Below are 23,338 nucleotides of genomic sequence, written 5' to 3'. Positions count from 1 at the left end.
AACAAATCTATTCCTGCTTTTTAAAACACTTGCCATGTCTTAGAATTAAATAGGTATTTTTAACAAATGGATGCTCTATTTTGTCATCATTACACATGATTACATGGCTTGTATACTTTATTAAAAGGCAATTAGGAATAGATTTGTTTCATTCTTTTTTTAAAAGCTAAAGAAAAGGAAAATTTCATCTTTTAGGATGTTTCTTTACAGGGAACAAAAATCCAATCTTTTCAACTTAAAAATGCTCTCCTAATTTTAAACAATGTTGTTCTGCCATCTAGTGGCCACCACTGGAAACACGGCGGTGGAGAACAGCTCGTATCATTTTTATTTATGAAACCTGGACTGATTTCTCCTATTGCACTCTTAACACTCTTCACTAAAACAATAAATTGTAAATTTAAAATTATAATTATAAAGTAGACTATGCATAACTGAGTGAATAGATTTAGAGGCAAATAATTGCCATCCAAATGAAAATAAACATGCTGTACAAGAAACTAATGAGGTATCATATTTGTTTAAAATACTCTGTGTTAAATCCATATAGATTTGTGGATCTTATCATGCATACTACTTTATACCATCACAGATATCTATTCTTATCAATTAAATTTTAATCATTTCTAAATACATTTATCTACAGAAAACATGCTTTCTAAAATTTTTCCGTGATTTTTAAAATAGAAGTGACTAAGTCTCCTTTTCTGCTCCTTCCTGTCCCACTTTCAGGTACCAAATGGTTTTTTCCTTACTCATTTCTGCATTTTCCTTCTTTCTCTCCTGTAGAATTTTAACACATACCTTTAAAAGTACAAATTTTTGCTTTAAAATGATAAAATTCTATTCAAAGGTACTGTTACTATTACAACTTCTTGACTACCATCATCTGACAACTATTTTTCTTCACAGAGTATACATTACGGTTTAAAATGCTAACTGTTTTGCAGTTTTCTATTTTTCCCCCATTAGTGTCTGATCTATATAATGCTTTTATTATAAGGCACATTAAACGATTAAACAATTATTTATAACATAGAAGCATGTGTCAAGTTTTTATAAGAAGATACTACGTTACATGCAGGATAAGCCCGTCAGGTACAAAGAAGTATTGTTTCATGAGTTTTCAAAGTGTAGAAATATAAACACTAAAATGGATATTTATTATCTTTTGTTTTAATAAATTCTTTTTATTTTTAGTATTTTTAATTTTCCTTCTTACCATGTCTAAAATCCCATGGGGCTCATGATGGGCAAGATTACACTGAATGTATAATAATTTGAAGATTGGAGTAAAAAGAAAACAAATGTAAATTTCCTGAGGCAAGTGTATTTATTCCTGGCCTCACGTATATTCCCAAACCTTAAGTCCATTTATATACTACTAAAACCCATTTATATATTCCTAAACCCATATGTGCAAACATATTTTTATATACAATCACATGTTTCATAAACAGAAACTGTTAGCTGTCTTGAGAGCTGACTTCCAACAAGTGTCTTGAGTAACTGTGGTATATATAGCCTTATATCTGCAAAACCAGTTTTGCTGATAACAAGAAATAAGAAAACTTTTAGAGTCAGCAGCAAGGAGGTAGATGCTATGTTCGGCATCTAGAAACTAAATATTTTATGTGTCACAGAGCTTTCCATCCTAATGTTCTTGGGATTGAAGTGTGTGTGTCACCGTGTACATATTAAAATTAATTCTTGCTCCACTATTAATGCTAAATACAGAACTCTAGAATGCTATAGGATTACTCTCTAATCGTTGAAATTCTCTTCAAGTCTGGGTCTGTAAGAATTGGTTTCGAAGTCACTATCCAAATACATTTTGATCTATTTTATCCAAGATTCGTATTTAATTGACACCAGAGACACTGATAGAGTAAAACTTTTGACAGCCTAGAATGAGAGCCCAGTTTACCTACTGATATGTAGAAAAATGTTACTTTTTTATGATCTATTTTTATACAAATAGATATCTATGTGTAAGAAGATATATTTACATATGAAATATAAGAATATATTAATATATCTATATGAAAGGACCTATATGAAATAATATATACAAATATAAATTATATGAAATATACATAAAATATAGATAGTAAATAGATATGAATATATTTTATATAAAGTATATACTTTTATATATATAAATACTTAACTACTCAGACATATAATTGCCTCCTCTAAGTATCAGTTGTTCATAACAAAGATTACCTTCATGGGGAGGGCCTATATTGAATAGGATGGAGCAACACAAGAATCACAAAATGCAATAATACTGGAGAGTTTCTTAGATTAGATGCAACAAGGTCAATGACTTTATAAAGGAAAACCAGTAGACTGCACTTTAAATAAAAAAGTAAAAAGAGAAAGTGTGGATTTCCTCCTAAGGTAATACCTAAGATGGATCAATATGTTTGTGGGAAGTGTAACTACACGGGGAGTCATTATGAAATTGCACCATGGCATACTTAGGAAAAGTTCTAGGTAATCACTACTTATTTAATGTGAAAACGGCCAGATCAATTTATCAAAATGTGTAATGGAGAACCCCACCGACTAACTACCAGGCTGCCCTCCCATCTCAGAATAAATGCTTACATTTTCCAAGCCCAGGAGCACAAGAAGTGGAATAGTTGTCATTCCTCCTTGAATCCATTCCTCCAGAGACACTGTTCCATCATGATCATAGTCAATTTCTTCCATCATTTCATGAAGGATCTGGAATAGAAGAGAGAAGAGAAAACTTGCAATGAATCAGTAAAATAAGCTTCCTCTGATGCAGTAAAGCATTGCATTGAATTGATTATAACAAGTTGTGACTACCAACTAAGTGGGGAGTTGGGATAAATGTCTTGGCAACTCAGTACATTAATCCTATTACTGAGGGAACAGTGACTTCATTATTATTTCGAGAACATAGATACCTATACGGATCAATTTTTAGACATAAGTGCTGCACTTTTTAATATTTTTCCAATGCACAGCTGAAGGTATCTCTAATTTAAGGGTGAAAGTGGTCTTTAATTACCTTCTCCAGATTATTTTTCTTAGATTCATATATATGCCAGAAAATGTCTGAACAAATTACCTTCATGGCAAAGAGGTCAAATAATTCTTTGCTAAGTAATAAGTGGTGAGGGAATTAAGTTGTTTTTAATTACCTATCAGAATTTAATAGAGGCAAGAAGTTAAATGATCAAATTCATTTTGATCAGATGTCTTTTCTGAAGATGATTTGCAGATGGGACCAGCAGTTGGTGTAATGGCCATGTTGCTGGACTCCCTTGCAGTTGACCGCAGTTCGAGTCATGGACCCGGTGGCTTAAACTCACTCCGGGCGCCTGTGCATGCATGCCCAGGATCCTGAGAGGAGAACTGAGGAGAAGGGATTGCAGCGTGGCCATCCCCCTGCGGGGTGATTTCTCGCTTTCTGTTACTCTGTCTCTCTCTGTCTTTCTGGTGAGCACATGCGCTTTATAGCAAAAACCTCTCCAAAAAAAAGATGATTTGCATATAATGTTCCAAAATGTTCTGCAAAGTGTTTCTTTTTTTAATTTTTTTTTTATAATACAGTTATCTCTTCATGGTATGGTGATAATTTCGCTGCTTAATTCAAGGGTTGTTGTGGGTATTAAATTACTTAATGTGTTGTAAGAACTCATGGCATAGATGGTAAATTCCAAACACTGTTGTTTGCACTATTACTAATAAAATCACACAGGGGTTTCAAACATGGTAATCTTGGCTTCCAGGAAGGCAAAGTATTTCCCACTTAGTGGCATCATAACGTCAAAGAAGAGAGGAACTCACTGCCTTTATGTAATGTGGAAAAAAAGTTTTAGAAACTTAATGTTTAATTTTGTTAATTATTTTTATTGTTATTCTTTTTAAAAACTTGACCAGAGGGAGAGAGAAAGATGGAAAGTGAAAAGCCAGCTACCAGGTTGAGGACTCAAACGCATTCTGCCATGTGAGAGTCTGGAGCCTTGATCACCATCCCACCTGCCAGCCCCGTAATGGAGAAGTTATAATATGTTTCAAAAAGACAGAAATGCAAAGAGCATTAAAACAAAGATTTGAAAAGGTACAATACATGAAATACTTGATTTGTTTGCACGTTATTTGCATAAATACTCTTATACTTGGTTGCTTGGTGTCTCCCCTCAGCAAATATTGAAAATCATATTATTTTTCTTCATAGTAACAAACTGTTCTGCAGTAATGGGATAAAATAACTTTTGAAACTAGAAATAAAATTATGCTGAAATATGTATTTTATGATTCTCAAAAGTTAGGCAGCATGAGTTAGAATTTAGCAAAATTGCATAAGGTCTATTTTAAAATGTCCTGATTCTTGAGGTCATTTTGATGAATTAGTAGAAAAAAATATATGGGAAAACAAAAACAAAAACTAAAACACAGAGCATTTGTTTCCAATGGTGGATAGGCTTTCATTTTCCTGCACACTAAATCTAATGTGAAAGCCTGGGATAGTCTGATAAAATCTCCTTCCAAGGACATCTCTATCTTTCCTACTAACTGCATTCAACCTCAAATGTTCACTTCTTTTTATTCATAGAGGCAGACTTCAGGAGTCTGCCAATGGGTACATTTGTTTTAAAATGAAGGAGTTGTTCAAGCATTAGGGTACATGGTGCAGTTAACATGATGGCAAACACCATCTTGATTTTCTACTCTTTAAACTACCCAGGGGAGTGGCAGACTTATCAGTAACACACATGATAATGCTATAGTTCATTATTTCTATGAGGGGCCTTCGAACAGTTCATGGAAAATAGATATTATGAAATAACTATGCATGGATTTAAAAACAAACTTATACTTCCATTTTTTCAAGAACTTTTTGAATACCTGCCTTCAGGATACCAGACACCAACTGTGCCCTTTCTAAGAGCATCCAGATCTCTTTTTCTCAAGTCTGCACCCCCATCTCCACCCTTTACAATTTTTGTTGGGAAGTACTGCCTACTTCTGTTCTGAGAGCTATTAAGAAAAAATTCCTCCTTCTCTCCCACTCTCCAGCAAGAACAGGCAGGTTGATTAAGAGATGAATAATTTCCACCAGTAGGAAGATGAGTAGGATGGGAGAAAACTGTTTTAGGTGAACAACCAAAAAGGAGGAAGAATGTATAAGAAATCCCTTGATTTCAGTGAAAATCATAGACGGGGAATTAAGTAGTAAACTAAGTACATGTTACCATCCACTTTGTCATTCCACATTCAAAGAACAACATGTTAATGACATCTGTCACTCACTGTGAGATGGTATGTGCATTTCCATATCAAAGCATAAAAAACAAAGGCTAATTGAGTTGAAACTGGAAAAATTCCAAACTCAGTAAGAGCAGTGTTCTCCTTTGTACATAATTTGTACTTTATTGGCTTTAATTTGCAAAGAAAGGGAAATGTCATCAAAGTTCTGCATCAGATAATCATGCCGTTAACTGCATTAAGATGAAGAGTGGCAAAATATAGGCTTCTTAAGGTGCCAGCAGATCGTCTAACAGTTATATTGCTGGACTCCCATGTTTCTGACTGTGGTTCACGTCCTGGACCCAGTAACTTGAAATTCATGCCTGGCACGTGTATGTACATGCCCAAGAACTAGAGGGGAGAATGGAGGAGGAGGGATTATGGCATGGCCTTCCCTGTGGGGGGGGGGAGGTGATTTCTCACTACCCCCTCACTGTTTCTGTCTCCCTCTCTCTCTCTTTGGCAAGCACACATACCTTAAGACAAAAACCTCTTTAAAAAATAGGGTTCTTGAATTCCAATCAATTGCGAAGCATTGAAATAAAATTGATCTGTACTGCTTTGATTCATGTACATTTAAATGGTTTCAGAAATAAACTAAAATCAATAGCGCTTGTTAACAGTCCCCAAAATACTAATTGGAGCTGAAGTCCAAGTTTCTGATAAAGGATGCTTTAAGACATGTTTGAATAATGTTGGACTTTTTACACGAATCTCTTCAAAATATGAAGTCTTTATGTTCTTATAAGCATTGCTAAATACTATTTCTCTAAACTTGGTTAAACATTCCTGGCTGTATCTTTAACTAGTGGAAAAGCTTTGGGCAAGTAATTTTCACATACGTGCATCTCAATTCACTCATGGGAAAAATGAAGAAAAGAGTATATAGAAAACTGTGCATAGAAAACTGTCATCATCTTCCTATTTAATGGCATGGCATGACCTTGGTAGTGTCCATCGGCAGCTTCTGCTCACCTACACTCATGTAGGATCACCATTCAAAATAATATCCACGTGCAAGACAGTGAAAGTTACTGCTACAAGCCTCAGACCACCATATACTATACCCCTTACTACCTTCTTCAGAATCTGCTTTGACATCTGATTAGAAATGGTAACTTGGAGTTCTCTACAAACAAAATAGCATGGTAGTAATAGAGTCTCCAGAGGAAACACAAGAGGGCCTTCCAGAATTCACCAAAAAGATAAATCATTCATATACCTACTGGATTAAGTTCAGTGACATCCCATTCCAGGTACTCTGCGACATGCATCATCTGACTGATGATGTTTTCTAACTCCTGGAGCAGAGAGACAAAGAAATACAAGATCTTAGTAACTTCATAATCTTTGAGTTACAAGAATTGCTTTTGTTCCCCGTGTAGCAAAACATTAAATGACTTCTATGTGAAATGTCATATAATCATATAAATATATGACCCTAGCATTCCTTTACATGTATGTGTATGCACAAAACAGTTTTTCAAGGTCTGATAAACACTACAGAAAAAAAAGTCTAACAACAAGCTCAACTTGTACACTGCCTAGAAATCTTTACCAGGAGAGGGCAGAGCTATACTGAGAAAGAGTTTCTGCTCCTGGAAAGTCCTGTCATTGAAAGCAGGAGCATACCTTTATGGTCCCACATGATGGAATTTTTAAGTCACTGAGTATCTGGACCTTTTGTCTGGAAAACAGATGTGGAAGGGTGGAAGGAAGTGTTTGAGGGGAGCTGACAGGATTATTTTTATTTCGATACACCAAAAACATATATTGACTTCTGGTCATTTATTGCGATAATTTGCTCTGCTGAAAATGCATAGAGGGGTCAAGGTTTATAGGCTAAGCATATGGATAGTTTATTTTGTAAAAGGATAGAATTTTAGCTCGAATTTTCATATCACTCTGCTCAAAGGTCCACTCTTTGAAAAATTGCGAGTTAGTACAGATGACTTGTCTAAGTAAATTAAAAGTTTTCATGTCTGTTTATTTAATATTTTTATTTTTCCCTATCTTTCCTTAGTAAACATTAAACTGGTTTCTGTAAAATCCTTGTACTTTTAAGTGTAGACATGACATAATTTAAAAAGTGGTCATTTATAGTATAACTTAAAATGTCAAAAGAATAAAATACTATGATTTAAAAGCATATTTATCAAAGATTATTCTATTCAAATCTCTGTTGTAATATATTTAGTTAATGTTGATGAAATGAGGAGGGAAACTTGATAAAAAAACGGTTGTCTTTTGGAGGGGCTGTGGGCCTCTCTGAGAAACTAATAAAAGTTATACTCCCTCTCTCCAGAAAAAAATTACGAGTGTGTTTTTTTTATGTAAGATAAGTTGCTCCAGAAATATATTAATATATGTATATTAATACAGAATAGTACATTGTGAAACAAATCCCTTGGCATTATCTGCTAACATTGTGTGCCGGCATGTATGCATGTTATAAATCTGTCACCAGATTGGCTTTAGATATAACTTAATGGTTTAGAAAGTTTAAAGTCCCAGGATGTGTTTTTAAGAACAGAATCTACATAACTGAGAAATGTAACAATAGATAAGTCCTGTAACTTCTCTCCAATTCAGGTTCCTCACCAGTAAAATGCTTATTTTAACCTTATCTAATGTATACAGTTGTTGCATATATTAAATTTTTTCACATAAAATAATTTATCTTGTTTAGCAGATTGCTAAATGATCAACATAACTATGATTATTTGACATAGTAGTTATTTCCCCATTATCAATGTTTTTTTTTTCATTTTTGCCTCTAATAGGTGACACATATTAAGACAAATGACTTCAGAAGGTGTACATTGAATCTGATATTGAAGAAAATATACTAGGCAATATGTTCGAGAAAATGCTAAAAATTAAATCCAGACTTTAAATTTTTTTTAAAAATAATAGTTTAAACAAACAAACAAAAAAACTGATTCCCAATTTATTATTCTATGTTGGGAATATAGTTATAAATATTGCTAGCCATCTATACATGTTAACAAAAAGTGGCTAGAGGCCAAAGAAATCATTTGACCAAATTTTCAAATCAGTTGCCAATGCACGGCTAAATGTCTACTAAAGTCATTTCAATTTAATTAAAAGAAACATTAAATGAAACAGTCTGATTTAAATGTATAATTTGCCTTCATGTAGTCAGAAGTGCTACAGAAGGCATATTGATATATCTAGGGAATAAAATATAAATTCCTAGCTGCAAAATTGCACCAGAAAATGAGCAAATTGATCATGGAGCTTAATATTCCTAAATGCAAAACAGACTACCGGACGCTTAAAAATAATAGCACTTGAAAAATGACTGAGACTTAAATATAAGAAATCCCACAATCACAGCATTGATTCAAAGTGGTAGCCATTTCCTATAGTAGGAATTGTATATGTTTATTTCTCTTTGGAGATGCTAATACACTACTGTCTTTCTCAGTGTTATATAAATATGTCTCCATTCTCACTGTTTGGCTTGTAAAAGTCATTTGACTCCTGCCACAGGAAATCCGTCACATGATAACAGACACTCATTGTCAGAAATCATCCTTTTTTCAGTCATTATTAAATACCTTAAAGTGATTGTTTATTTAATGTACCTGTGTACCTCAACATTTTCAGTATCTGAGACTCATTCTTCTATGAATATTCTTAACTTTCTTGATAGAGCAGAAAGTAATATAGCAGGCAAAACATAGTATGAGCAAACATAAAATAGATAATCTGATGGAAACTGTATTAAGATGAATTTTACCTACAAGATATGGATTTGTACACTGGAACTAGTAGTCTCATTTCCACCCCTCTAAAAGCTCTCAATAGCTTCCATGTGTTATAAATAAAATAAACATTTAATTATTTCTTTCAATTAACCAGGTTAATCACACAGAGCTGGCATTTTTCTTATATTGCTGCATAGGACTAAAATATACATAGAGGAAGCTACACATAAAATTAGATGAGGTATTTTCAAAAGGAGAGTTCGTTAAACAACCTGTGAATATGCATACGTATTTCAAAAGCATATATGACTAAGCATACTTTTTAAAAGTGGTACTATAACAAAATAATTAAATGGACTTTATAATTCCTTTCAGTTCTTCTTGTGTTCTCAGTGCTTTCTATCCCACCTACACTGATTTTCATTCTTTTTAGAGCAATAGCCTCAAGTATATCTTATATATTTTTTTTTTCCCAGACAGGGCTGGAGTCTTTCTTTTTTATATAAGTTCAGTACGAGAAAACAAAATCATGTTTTTCTAGCAAAACTATTCAAAAGGGACAATCATAATATTAAAAGTTTCCTCATATCATTCTCTTTCAAATAGTCGAATGATAAAAATGCTGTGTGAGTGCATGAAAATGGTATTAAGTGTGCCCTCGGTGGTAATAGCTATAAATTTATTCATTGCATTTTTCAAAAGAAACTCCTTTGAAATTTTCACAGAAAATTTGAAGGAAAAAAAAATTACCGAGCTGTCCAGAAAGCCATTCCCATCCGTGTCATAAAGGCGAAACATAACTAGAATAAAAGAGGTGTTGAAAAAAAGATTATAGGCAAATAAGATCAATGTTAGTTTCAGGCATATTCTTTAATATTTCATTGCTATTGAAAACAAATACTCAATTCCTCCCCTGTTCAGAGGAATTAATTTGTGGGATTACTACTTCTCACGCTAAATTGAAAATAAATGAATCATTTAATAAAAATACTGGGAATCAGATATAAAGTCTCTCAAATTCTACTTGTATTTAGAAAACACTCATGTACTATTGTTTGTTTTTTTTTTAAAACCCTTTATTAAATGATCATTAAACTCAAAAATAAGAAAATCGGTTGGGACTGTCAGACTCTGTATATTAAAGGATAGTATGATTAAGGAAAAATAACTTAGGTTGAATTTTAGAAATCAATTATGATTTGGGAAACACCATGCACTATATGTGAGGTTAGCCACACTGTGTACTTGTCTCAAACATGAAAGTAATCAGCCTGCCACAAGACACACCTTTGCTGTGAAAATTAAGTGAGTTGGGACACAAATGTGTACCAAAAGCCATAGATCACCACACAAATATAAGTCATTGTTATGACTGATCCCCCCAAGAACTATGGCAGATAAAAGAGGAGTGTAGATTAAGAAATTCTTTCTGAGGGAGAATGTCAACATACAAAATGTATTACTATCATGGCTAGCATGGTTTATTTGTTTAAATCTAAGATGGGACTTCATACGGTTACTATTCTTTGAACTAATCATGTCAGGAAAAGGAGAACAGGCTCTGCATTACTAAGCTCAGGAAAGCAGATGACAGAGATCCCTGACTAGCCGGAGGATTCCCTTGTGTCATACCCACAGCCCTACAAGGCTATGGAAAATCTGCAGGTGCCGTTTTGAGATAAACAGAGAAGAACGACGCAGCTGTCAAAATAGAGGAGTGGGAGTGAGGGTTGGTGTTGGGTTTGTTCACTTCTGTAGTAGTCATAAGACACTGATAATTAGGAAGTATAATTATGTAATGACCTTGGTCACATATGTGTAGTAGTTATTATTTTTGCATTTAGCGATGAATGTATTTCAGTAATTCTAAGAAATGATTATTTGTGAGACACAGGATCAGCCTATATATTACTAAAATGAAGAAATGTTGCCAATTTAACTATGATGTTCCATTTACTATAAGAAGCAAAAAAATGTTGAAGATACTCCACACGTAAAAAGAAAAAACGTGTATCTCTTGAATTACGGGAAATAACATAGTCGCTAAAAGACCTAAATGTTTTCCTTACAAGTCATGGCGATCGTTTCCTCTCACACACTCAATAAATGAAAATAAAATGTGGAAGGAAACAAGTTAGCACAACGTGAATGCGAAGCATTTCAAGATTGCCTAGGGAAGTGGCAGATTGAAAAAATAAATAAATAAAAAAGAATCTATCTCTCTCTCTTTGTATGTAGGAACAATTAACTGAGTACTCAGAGAAGGAGTGAACTCTGGCCAGGTTGTGGAGCAGTGGGAACACAAGTGAACCCACATGGGGAAGGTCCTGGGTTCTGGTTCTGTTGGACATAGCTGTGATTCCAGCCAGCTGAGACGAGGGTTGCAGGGGGTCATAGTCTGGAGATCCTGTTGCGGTGCCTCTCTGTGTCTCTGCTTTTCCTTGTTTTTCTCTCTCTTATGGCAAAATTAAAAAAACTTTAAAAATAAAGAACTAGGCCAGCTTGCGGTATAGTGGTTAAAGCAATTGGATCTCACATGGCTGATTCTGAGGTTCTAGTCTCAGACCTCGAGGATTGAGAAACACACAACATGTATTCATGAGTGCCCAAAATCCCAAAAGGAGGGAGGGCCGTTCCACATGGGGGTGCTTTCTCGCTTCCTTTGTTTCTGTCTCTCTCCCTCTCTGTCTTCCTCTGATGAACACATCCATCCTCTGGGAAAAAAAAAAAATTTTTTTTTTGAGAGGAGCAGAAACAGGTGCCACAACCTGTTTATTTATGTCTTTTAAAATTTTTTTTTTAACTAATGCTCTGGCAAATTTCTTGAAGGGAGAGAGAAGTTAATGACCAGGACCAAGGCCAGGATTTACAAAAGCTGAAGCAAATTTTATAGTGAGGAACATTTGTGACTCAGTTAACCTGTACTGGAGTATGTGATTGCGAAACCACTTCACATCGCTCGGAAATGTGGAAACCCTCTGCCGGTCAGTAGGTCTCACTGGGAACATAAGTTCTGTGAGTGGGGCTGTGAAATCTGACATTAATTTTTGGCGGCATCTGAAATGTCCTTCTATGGGTTGAAAGTCACAGTACATGAAGTGCAAGAATGAAAACACACAAGATAGGACACCTTTTTGTAAAACTAGCATGACTTGAAATGCAGTACACGACTCAGGCTCCGCCAAACAGGCCCGGCTCAGGTCAGGCACCAGATGCTTGTGACCCTGACATGCGTTATGCACAATCCATTCTGCGGATGGCAGGTGAAAGCAGCAGAGGCAGTAATTTATTTTTAAATTATTTATTTAACTTTATTTATTCATTCATTCATTTTTAATTTGACCAGAGAGACACACACACAGACAGAGAGAGAGAAGGTGAGAAAGCAAGCCACCAGGTCCGGGATTTGAACTGCCGTCAACCATGTGGGAGCATCCAGCACTTTAACCACCATGCTACCCACTGGTCCCCAAGGCAGTAATTTAACTTTAATACTTAATTTGGTCATCCTTTCTGGAGAAATAGCCTCTAAATTGTGTTCTCTATCTCCCCCAGTGCTTCTGTGTGCTCCTTAATATCACTTAAATTGTTGTTATATACATTATTTGCTTTATAAAAATAAGTACAAAATGGGTCAGAAGGTGGTGTGGCGGTTAAGATGCCTAATTCCCATGTCCACCTCTGCGGTTTGAGTTTTGGAATCAGATGCTTGAAAAACATGCCAGGCATGTGTGGTTGCAAGTCCAAAACCCTGAGAGAGGAATGGAGACAGGATTGAGGTGTGGCTGTCCACCCTGGTGGGTAGATTATCACTTGTTCTCTCTCTCTGTCTCTCTCCAATACCCTCCAGAGAGCACATGCTTCCTATCACAAAAATATTAAAAAGAAAAAAAAGTATAAAACAAGATATTTATTTCCTTGATAAATAACCATTTTTCTCTCTCTCCAGTGATACTCTATACTTAAGTTTTTAAAATAAGCTCATTATTGAAATATTACGCTTATAGAGAAATGTACTTTCAACAACTTATCAAAGTGAATTCACAAAGGTAACTATTACTCAAGCCAAGATATAGAATATTACTGGGAACCATCAGTTAGCGTAATGGCTATGTCGCTGGACTCTCACGTAGTTGACCGCGGTTCACGTCCCGGACCCGGTGGCTTAAAACTCACGCCGGGCGCATGTGTGTGCGTGCCCAAGGTCCCAAGAGGAGAATGGAGAAGGGATTGCGGCATGACCATCCCCCCTGGGGGGTGATTTCTCGCTTTCTGTCTCTCTGTCTCTCTCTGTCTGGCGAGCGCACACGCCCTATAGCAAAAAACCTCTCCAAAAAAATAAAAAGATAAAGAATATGACTGACACAGCAGAATCCCTTTCATGCTCCTCCATCATTATTTCCTCTCTCCCCTCCAAAGAAACCCATTAGCTTGATTTCTATATGCCTTCTTTTGAATTTAGTATCACTTACTGAACAGTTTGTGATCTTCACCTGTACTTTTGTGGATAGCAGTAGCTCATTCATTTTCTTCTTTGCTTAGTATTCCCATGTATAAAAATATTATGACTTGGGACCAGCAAATGGTGTAATAATTACTTCACTGACTCCCACGTAGCCGACTGTGGTTCAAATCCTGAACTAGCGGCTTAAAACTCATGCTAGGCACGTGTGCGTGCATTCCCAAAATTCTGAAAGCAGAACGGAGGAGAAGGGATTGTGGCGTGGCCATCACCACTGGGGGGTGATTTCTCGCTTTCTCTCTGTCTCTCTCTCTCTGTCCCTCTGGTGAGCACACGTTTCCTATAGCAAAAATCTCTCTTGAAAAATAAATCAAAATTTATTCACTCTATACATGAATGTACACATGCCCAGCATGAGTTTCAAGCCTCCAGGTCTGGGACTCAAACCACAGTTGACCATATGGGAGTCCAGCAATAAAACCATTAAGCCATCTGCTGGTCTCCTTTTTCAATTTCTTATAGGATTGTTTGTCTATTATTTATTAATTAATAGAAGTTTTCATGTATTTTTTGGTTAAGACAATTTTAGGTTCTATGTTGCAAATAAGCTTTCCCACTCAAGTTTTAACTTTTCCCTCTGTTAATAAAATCTTTTCATGAACTAAAGGTAATTTAATAAAAGTCTAATAATCAAACCTTTCTTTATAGTGTAGTTTTTATGTCCTTTGTAAAACCCTTAGCCTTTGCCAAAATCATGAACCTTTCCTTTTGGATCTCCTAGAGGCAGTAGTGCTAAAATTGAATTTGGTGTTTGATTTGTGGTGGGTCATATTATTTTTTTTATGGTGGGTCATATTATTTTTTTATATATATGACAGATTTTATTTCCCAAAGAAGGATCCAAAAATAACTACACTCCCACATGCTTTTCTACAGTGTGCTCTTGACATTTCTTCCATTGAAAGATGAGGTGCATGTGTATGTATCCCAAATCTCAACAGGATGGAGAAATGGAGGATAAGGAATTGTGGCATCACCTTGCCCCTTTGAGAAGTGCTTTCTCTTCTCTCTTTCTCTCTGTCTCTCTCTGGTGAGCACACATGCTCTCTGGCTAATTAAAAAAATTAGATGACTTGAAGGTGTTTTTTTTTTTAATGTATGCAATATACATTTTTTCAACAGAGAACTTCACATTTTTCTGTCAAATGCTTTCTCCTCTTGCACCTTGCATCCATCTTCCACCATTCACTCTCTACCATACACTCAATCTTCTGGCAGTCTCTAGCATCCACAGCCATCTTCTCCACCATCATATCTTCATATCTCTCAACCTCTGTCATAGATTGCAGACACTCAGTACAAATTGAATTGGGATATACAATGTGTATCTTTCAAAATCTGGCTCGTTCTGCTCAACATTATGCCTTCTATATTCATCCATTTTGAGTCAAATGAAAGGATCTCATTGTTTCTTATAGCTGTGTATATTCCTTAGTACATGTGTGCCAGTTTTTCAAATCATTTATCTTGTTTTTGGACACTAAGGTTGGCTCCTTGTCTTTGCAATTGTGAATAATGTTGCAATAAACATGGATGTGCAAATGTCTTTCCAATTGAAAGTTTACTTAACCTTTGAGTAAATACCAAGGAATGGAATTACTGGGTCAAATGAAAGTTCTATTTGTAGGATTTTTGGAAAACCTCCGTATTGTTTTCCACAAAGGTAGCACTAGTTTACACTCTCACCAACAGTCTAAGAGGGTTTGATTTTCACCATAGCTTCACCAACACTTGTTCTTTATTTTTTTATCCTAGCCATTTTAAATGGTATTAAATGGTATTTCAATGTGGATTTAATTTGCATTCCCATGACAACAAGAGACTTTGAACATTTTTATATGCCTTTTGTCCATTCATAAGTCTTCCTTGGAAAGTTGTCTATTCAATTCATTTTCCCATTTTTTCATTGGGATTATTAACTTTTTTATGGGTGAGCTTTTTGAATTCTTGATATATCCAAGGTGTAAATCCCTTTTACGAAGAATAATTTGTAAATATTTTTTCCCATCATGAGGGTTGTCTTTTCACCCCAATTATTGTTACCTTTGCTGTGAGCAAGCATTTTAGCTTGATGTAGTCCCTCGTGTCTATTTTGGGGACTACTGCCTGTGCTTGAGGGTCTTATTTAAGAAATCTTTGCCTATTCCAATGTTTTAAAAAGTTTTCCTTACATTTTCTACTAGTATTTTTATATTTTGAGGCTTTATATTGAAATCTTTGACTCATTTTGAGTTGATACCTGTTAGTGGTGAGAGATATGAGTCCAAGTTCATTTTTCTGCAGGGGAATATCTAGTTCTTTAAACACTATTTGCTGAAAAGACTTCTTTTCTCTACTACCTTGTTCTGTATCTTTTGCCAAAGAACAGTAGGCTGTATGGTTTGGGGTTGATTTCTGGATTCTCTATTCTTTTCCATTGGTGTATGTGTCTATTCTTATGCCAGTACCTTCCTGCTTTGATAATCACTGCTTTGTAATATATTTTAAAGTTGGGTAGTGAGATGCCATCTATATTATACTTTTAGCACAGTATTGCCTTGGAGATACAGAATGTTTTATGATTTCAGGCAAATTTTGTATTTTTTTTGTCTATTTCTGTGAGGAATGTCACAGGTAATTGAATTAGAATCACACTGAATATGTAAATTTACTCGTTGAACTGATATTTTGATTATCTTGTTGCTTTGAATTCAAGAACTCAGGATGCCCTTTAATTTTTGTGTATCATACTCAATTAATTTTCTTCAGTTTTTTCGTTTGTTTGTTTGTTTTCCTTGCAGAGGTCTTTCATATCTTTGGTTAAGTTTATTCCCAGGTATCTTATTTGTTTTGTGGCTATTATAAAAGGAATTGGTTTCTTGGATTCTGTCTCAGTCTGTTCATTTTGGATACTGTAGATTTTTGTATAATTACTTTGTGTCCTGCTATTTTACTGAATTCATTTACCACTTCTATCAATAGGAATTTTCTTTGAATTCCTTTGGATATTCTATGAATATGATAATATCATCTATGAATAGGGACAGTTTACCTTTCTTTTCTTATCAGAATGCCTTTTTTTTTCCCTCTGTTGTCTGATTACATTGGTTAGGACTTCCAGCACTATATTAAAAAGGAATACAGCAAGTGGGAAGCCTTGGCTTGTTTCAGTTTTCAGTGGAAGGCTTTCAGCTTCTCCCCATTCAGTCTGGTGTTCATAGTGGGTTTGAAATATATGATTTTTGTGTTGGAGAATGTCTCTTCAACCCTTTTTTTATTGAGAGTCTTGATCATGAAGTGATAATGTATTTCATCAAGTGCTTTTGCTATATCCAATAGATATGATCATATGATTTTTATCTTTCTTTATTAATGTGATATATTAAATTTATTATTTTGCCTATGTTGAATCATCCTTGCATCCCTAAGTTCAAACCTACCTGGCTGTGGTGTATAATCTTAAGGATGCTATTGGATTTGGTTTGCTAGTATCTTGTTGAAAAGTTTTGCATCACTATTCATCAGAAACATTAGTCTGTAGTTTTCTATTTTTTGTTATGTCCTTGTCTGGTTTTAGTATCAAGGTGGTGAAAGCTTCATAAAATGAGTTTGGAAGGATTTCTTCCTTTTGAATTTTTAGAAATATTTTTAAAAGAATTAGAGTTAGCTCTTCTTTAAAAACTTTGTAGAATTCAGAAGTGGAGCCATCTGGACCTGGCCTGGGTTTTTCTTTGTTAGGAGAATATTTATCACTAAGTCCATCTTGTCATCGTTATTGGTCTATTCAGGTTTTCAAGTTCATTCTGATTCAATCTAGGTTACCTATACATGTCCAGAACTCTATCTACCTCATCTTTGTCTACCTCATCTAGGTTTGCTAGTTTGTTGGCATACTCTTAGTATTCTCTCATAATTTTTCATATTTCTGGTAAATTGGTTGTAATACTAGCAGCTTCATGACTGATTTTATCTATGTGGTTCCTTTCATGTATTGTTTTGAGTAGTCTAGCTAATAGTTAGTCCTCTCAAAAAACCAGCTTTTTGTTTTATTGATTTTGCAGAATTCTTTTATTCTTTATTTCATTTATTAAACTTCCCACTCTGCACCACCGCTGCCCTGGAAGTGATTTCTCGCTTTCTCTTTTTCTCTGTCTTTTAGGCGAGCATATACTCCCATAGCAAAAATCTCTTAAAAAAAAATGCTATGTTATTTATCTTTCTATTTTTATCTTGTGAGTAGTAATGGCTATAAACTTGGCTTTTATGACTACTTTTGATGTGTACCAAAGGTTATGGGAAGTAGTGAGTTCATTATCATTAATTTTAATGAATCTGCTGATTTCAGCTTTAATTTCTTCAGTAGTTTTAAATTTTTTCAGGAGTAGGTTGTTTAGTTTCTATGTTTTTGTGTACTTTCAAGGGTTCATTCTGTTGTTGATTTCAAATTTAATTTCACTGTGATCAAAGAAGATGCTGGGTATAGAGTCTATACTTTTAAATTTATAGAGGCTTGTTTCATGACTTATTATGTGGTCAGTCTTTTAAAATGTTCTAAGTGGAGATGCAAAAAATATCTATTTTGTAGCTGCTGGACGGAATACTCTGTGATATGTCTGGCAGGGCCATTTTGTATATGGTGTCAATCAGTTCCTGTTTCTCTTTACTTTTTTGTCCTGATGACTCATACAGTGGTGACAGTGGAATGTTGAAATCTCTAACAATTAGCGTATTGCAGCCTATATCTCCCTTTAGACCTAGGAGTTTTTACGTATTTAAGTGTCCTAGCACTGGGTGTATCAGTATTTATGATTGTTATATCTTCTTGATAAATTAATCCTTTTAGAATTATATAGTGTCCTTCTTTGTCTCTTTACATGGTTTTTATCCTAAAGTCTATTTTACATGATATCACATCTCCTTCCTTTTATTCACTTTTGTTTGCAAAGAATGACTTTTTCCAGTCTTTCACCTTCAGTCTATGTGTACTTTTGTCAATGAGGTGTGTTTCTTGTAAGCAAAATATAGAGGACCCAGTTTTTTCATCCATAGAGTCAATTTAAGTCTTTTAGTTGGAGAATTTAATCGATTAACATTTAAGTTATTATTGATATGTATAGACTTAGCCTTTGTCATTTATTATTATTTTTTTAAATTTTTTGGTGTTCTCTTGTTTCTATTGATCTCACTTTAGTTATCCAGATGCAATGTTTCCTTAAATACTTCCTGAAGGGCTAGTCTATATAAAAAAAAAAAAAATGTTAAGAGAGATTTTTGCAATAGGGTAAATATACACTCTCTGGAGTGTCAGAGAAAGGCAGAGAGACAGACAGTGAGAAATCACTTCCTCATCTGGAGTGTCAGAGAAAGGCAGAGAGACAGATAGTGAGAAATCACTTCCTCAAAGGGGAATGGCCATACCAAAATCCCTTCTCCTTCATTATCCTCTTGGGATTTTAAGCACGCATGCATACATGCCTGGTGTGAGTTCTAAGCCATCAGGTCCAGGACTCGAACTGCTGTTGACTACATGACAGTCCAGCAATGTAACCATTATGTCATCTGCTGGTCCCAGGCTGGCCTCTTTTGGGTGAATTCTTTTAGTTTTTTATTATCTGGGAATGATTTTACTTCTCCTTGCCATTTAAGTATAATCTTGCCAGCTGAAATTGTTTTACTTTGATAGTTTTACATATATCTTCCCATTTTTTTCCTTGCCTGCATTGTCTCAGTTGAGAGTTTTGCTGTTAGTCTAATCAGGTAAACTTTGTAAGTAACCTGGCATTGCTCTCTTTTATGTATTTAAGTGTCCTAGCATTGGATGTATTAGTATTTATGTTTGTTATATCTTCTTGATAAATTAATGCTTTTAGAACTATATAGTGTCCTTCTTTGTCTCTTTATATGGTTTTCATCCTAAAGTCTATTTTATATGATATCACATCTCCTGCCTTTTATTCACTTTTGTTTGCATGGAATGACTTTTTTCCAGTCATTTTTAGGACATTGCATTTGTCTTTGATTTTTATCAGTTTGGCTATGATGCACCTTGAAGGGAATCTTCTTGTGTTAAATCTATTTCTTATTCTTTGTGTTTTCTGATTTGGATTTCCATATATGAAAGTTCTGAAAGTTCATATATCATGAAAGAGATTTTTCAGGACCAGCAATTCGCGTAATGGTTATGTTGCTGGACTCCCACGTGGTCTACCGCAGTTCACATCCTGGACCCAGTGGCTTAAACTCATGCCAGGTACGTGTGCGTGTGTGCCCAAAGTCGCGAGAGGAGAATGGAGGATAAGGGATTGTGGCGTGGCCATCCCCGCTGGGGGGTGTTTTCTCGCTTTCCGTCTCTCTGTCTCTCTGTCTGCCTGGCGAGCATACGTGCTCTATAGCAAAAACCTCTTAAAAAAAAAAAAAGATTTTTCTAAACTTCTACCTATCTATTCACCGTATGAAGTACTAATTATATAACTATTCAGCTGTTTAATGGAGCTAGATGACTTGTGCTTTTAACATGTCAGTCTTTTAAAATGTTCTAAGTGGAGATGCAAAAAATATCTATTTTGTAGCTGCTGGACGGAATACTCTGTGATATGTCTGGCAGGGCCATTTTGTATATGGTGTCAATCAGTTCCTGTTTCTCTTTACTTTTTTGTCCTGATGACTCATACAGTGGTGACAGTGGAATGTTGAAATCTCTAACAATTAGCGTATTGCAGCCTATATCTCCCTTTAGACCTAGGAGTTTTTACGTATTTAAGTGTCCTAGCACTGGGTGTATCAGTATTTATGATTGTTATATCTTCTTGATAAATTAATCCTTTTAGAATTATATAGTGTCCTTCTTTGTCTCTTTACATGGTTTTTATCCTAAAGTCTATTTTACATGATATCACATCTCCTTCCTTTTATTCACTTTTGTTTGCAAAGAATGACTTTTTCCAGTCTTTCACCTTCAGTCTATGTGTACTTTTGTCAATGAGGTGTGTTTCTTGTAAGCAAAATATAGAGGACCCAGTTTTTTCATCCATAGAGTCAATTTAAGTCTTTTAGTTGGAGAATTTAATCGATTAACATTTAAGTTATTATTGATATGTATAGACTTAGCCTTTGTCATTTATTATTATTTTTTTAAATTTTTTGGTGTTCTCTTGTTTCTATTGATCTCACTTTAGTTATCCAGATGCAATGTTTCCTTAAATACTTCCTGAAGGGCTAGTCTATATAAAAAAAAAAAAAATGTTAAGAGAGATTTTTGCAATAGGGTAAATATACACTCTCTGGAGTGTCAGAGAAAGGCAGAGAGACAGATAGTGAGAAATCACTTCCTCAAAGGGGAATGGCCATACCAAAATCCCTTCTCCTTCATTATCCTCTTGGGATTTTAAGCACGCATGCATACATGCCTGGTGTGAGTTCTAAGCCATCAGGTCCAGGACTCGAACTGCTGTTGACTACATGACAGTCCAGCAATGTAACCATTATGTCATCTGCTGGTCCCAGGCTGGCCTCTTTTGGGTGAATTCTTTTAGTTTTTTATTATCTGGGAATGATTTTACTTCTCCTTGCCATTTAAGTATAATCTTGCCAGCTGAAATTGTTTTACTTTGATAGTTTTACATATATCTTCCCATTTTTTTCCTTGCCTGCATTGTCTCAGTTGAGAGTTTTGCTGTTAGTCTAATCAGGTAAACTTTGTAAGTAACCTGGCATTGCTCTCTTTTATGTATTTAAGTGTCCTAGCATTGGATGTATTAGTATTTATGTTTGTTATATCTTCTTGATAAATTAATGCTTTTAGAACTATATAGTGTCCTTCTTTGTCTCTTTATATGGTTTTCATCCTAAAGTCTATTTTATATGATATCACATCTCCTGCCTTTTATTCACTTTTGTTTGCATGGAATGACTTTTTTCCAGTCATTTTTAGGACATTGCATTTGTCTTTGATTTTTATCAGTTTGGCTATGATGCACCTTGAAGGGAATCTTCTTGTGTTAAATCTATTTCTTATTCTTTGTGTTTTCTGATTTGGATTTCCATATATGAAAGTTCTGAAAGTTCATATATCATGAAAGAGATTTTTCAGGACCAGCAATTCGCGTAATGGTTATGTTGCTGGACTCCCACGTGGTCTACCGCAGTTCACATCCTGGACCCAGTGGCTTAAACTCATGCCAGGTACGTGTGCGTGTGTGCCCAAAGTCGCGAGAGGAGAATGGAGGATAAGGGATTGTGGCGTGGCCATCCCCGCTGGGGGGTGTTTTCTCGCTTTCCGTCTCTCTGTCTCTCTGTCTGCCTGGCGAGCATACGTGCTCTATAGCAAAAACCTCTTAAAAAAAAAAAAAGATTTTTCTAAACTTCTACCCATTTTTTCACCATATGAAGTACTAATTATACGACTATTCAGCTGTTTAATGGAGCTAGATGACTTGTGCTTTTAACATCTTAAATAAATTATGTTATAATATACTTGAGATGACATCTGGCCCCAATCCTGGACTTTTGGGGAAAGTGTATTTTTAATTACTGATTTAAACAATTTAATAAATATAATAATATTAAGACTTTCAACTTATTTTTAGTCAGTAAGGACAAATTATATTTTTCTGTGAATACATAATTTTATTCTAAATTTTCAGTTTACTGGCATAATGATTTTTCCCAACATTTTCTTATTACCTTCTTAATATCTACAGAATGTACAGCAATATCTTATTTTTTTTTCTGTTGTTAGCTATCTGTAATATCTCTTTATTTACTCTTAATCTATTTTTCTAGACTCCTGTTCATTTTAAAAATGTTTATTTTCCATAAATTGACTGATAAAGTGAACGCAAAATCTTGGCAGGCGTGTTTTAGAATTTGACATGCTGATTCTAAAATTTACATAGAAATAAAAAGGACTTAGGGTACCCTCAAAAGAAATCTTGAAAAAGAATAACAATCCAGAGGAATTTATATTACCTTCTGTCAAGAGCTGCTTAAGACCAAGTATATTCAAGACGGGCGAAGTTCCAGTAAAAAGATAAAAACAAACAAACAAACAAACAAAACAATGGAAATAAATGGAGCATACACACAAACACACACATATTATCAGCAGAGGTATCAAATAGTAAAATGAGAAGTCTTTTCTACAAGAGATGTTGGGACAGCTAGATAAATGGAAAATAGGACCTTGAACTATATCTCACACTAAACCCAAATGTCAGTTCAAAATGGATGACAAACTTTAACATTAACTTTAAAGTATAAATCTTCTAGAAGAAAATATAGAAATATATCTCTACAAATTTGAGGGGATCCAAGACTCTAAGGCAGAACTCAAGGCACATGAACCATCAATGGAAAAAAAAATGGGTAAATTAAACCTTATAAAAATTAAAATATATGCTCTCTGGAGAAAAAAATGTTATACATAAAATATTAAGAAAATAAATATTCTAACCTCACATTTGAAAACATCTCCAAAATGTACATATCTGACAAAAGATTTATAACCAGAATATGTGAAAAAAAAAAAAAACTGCAGTTCAGTAGTAAAAATAACACTATTAGAAAAATGGTTGAGGTTAATAATCCCCTCTGGTCCTTCTGCCCAGGCAGGAGAGTTGAGGCCTTCAGAAGAGGATTCCTCATGGCTCCTGCTAACTAGTCATTGCAGGGGACAGGAAAAATGAAGATTTTGTACCGATAATTCAGCCTCCAGCAAACAAAGCTAGCATGGCAGGAGAGTTGAGGCCTTCAGAAGAGGATTCCTCATGGCTCCTGCTAACTAGTCATTGCAGGGGACAGGAAAAATGAAGATTTT

The 23,338-nt window shown here is 34.9% G+C and overlaps 1 protein-coding gene across 1 annotated transcript in view; it reads right to left on the bottom strand.

Moving 5' to 3' along the window:
* DGKB (diacylglycerol kinase beta) overlaps positions 1-23,338 on the bottom strand; it is an 881,803-nt gene that overhangs the window by 631,852 nt on the left and 226,613 nt on the right. The window contains exons 7-9 of the mRNA XM_006168687.3: positions 9,774-9,823; positions 6,516-6,590; positions 2,614-2,733 (exon numbers count right to left, since the gene is read on the bottom strand). Coding sequence (XP_006168749.1) covers positions 2,614-2,733; positions 6,516-6,590; positions 9,774-9,823 — 245 coding nt within the window. The remainder of the gene's footprint in view (positions 1-2,613; positions 2,734-6,515; positions 6,591-9,773; positions 9,824-23,338) is intronic.

Source organism: Tupaia chinensis, unplaced genomic scaffold (assembly GCF_000334495.1).
Source record: "Tupaia chinensis unplaced genomic scaffold, TupChi_1.0 Scaffold145916_1, whole genome shotgun sequence".
Lineage (NCBI taxonomy): Eukaryota > Metazoa > Chordata > Mammalia > Scandentia > Tupaiidae > Tupaia > Tupaia belangeri.
The sequence above is the reverse complement of the archived record's forward strand: the minus strand, read 5'-3'. Positions and strand labels throughout refer to the sequence as shown.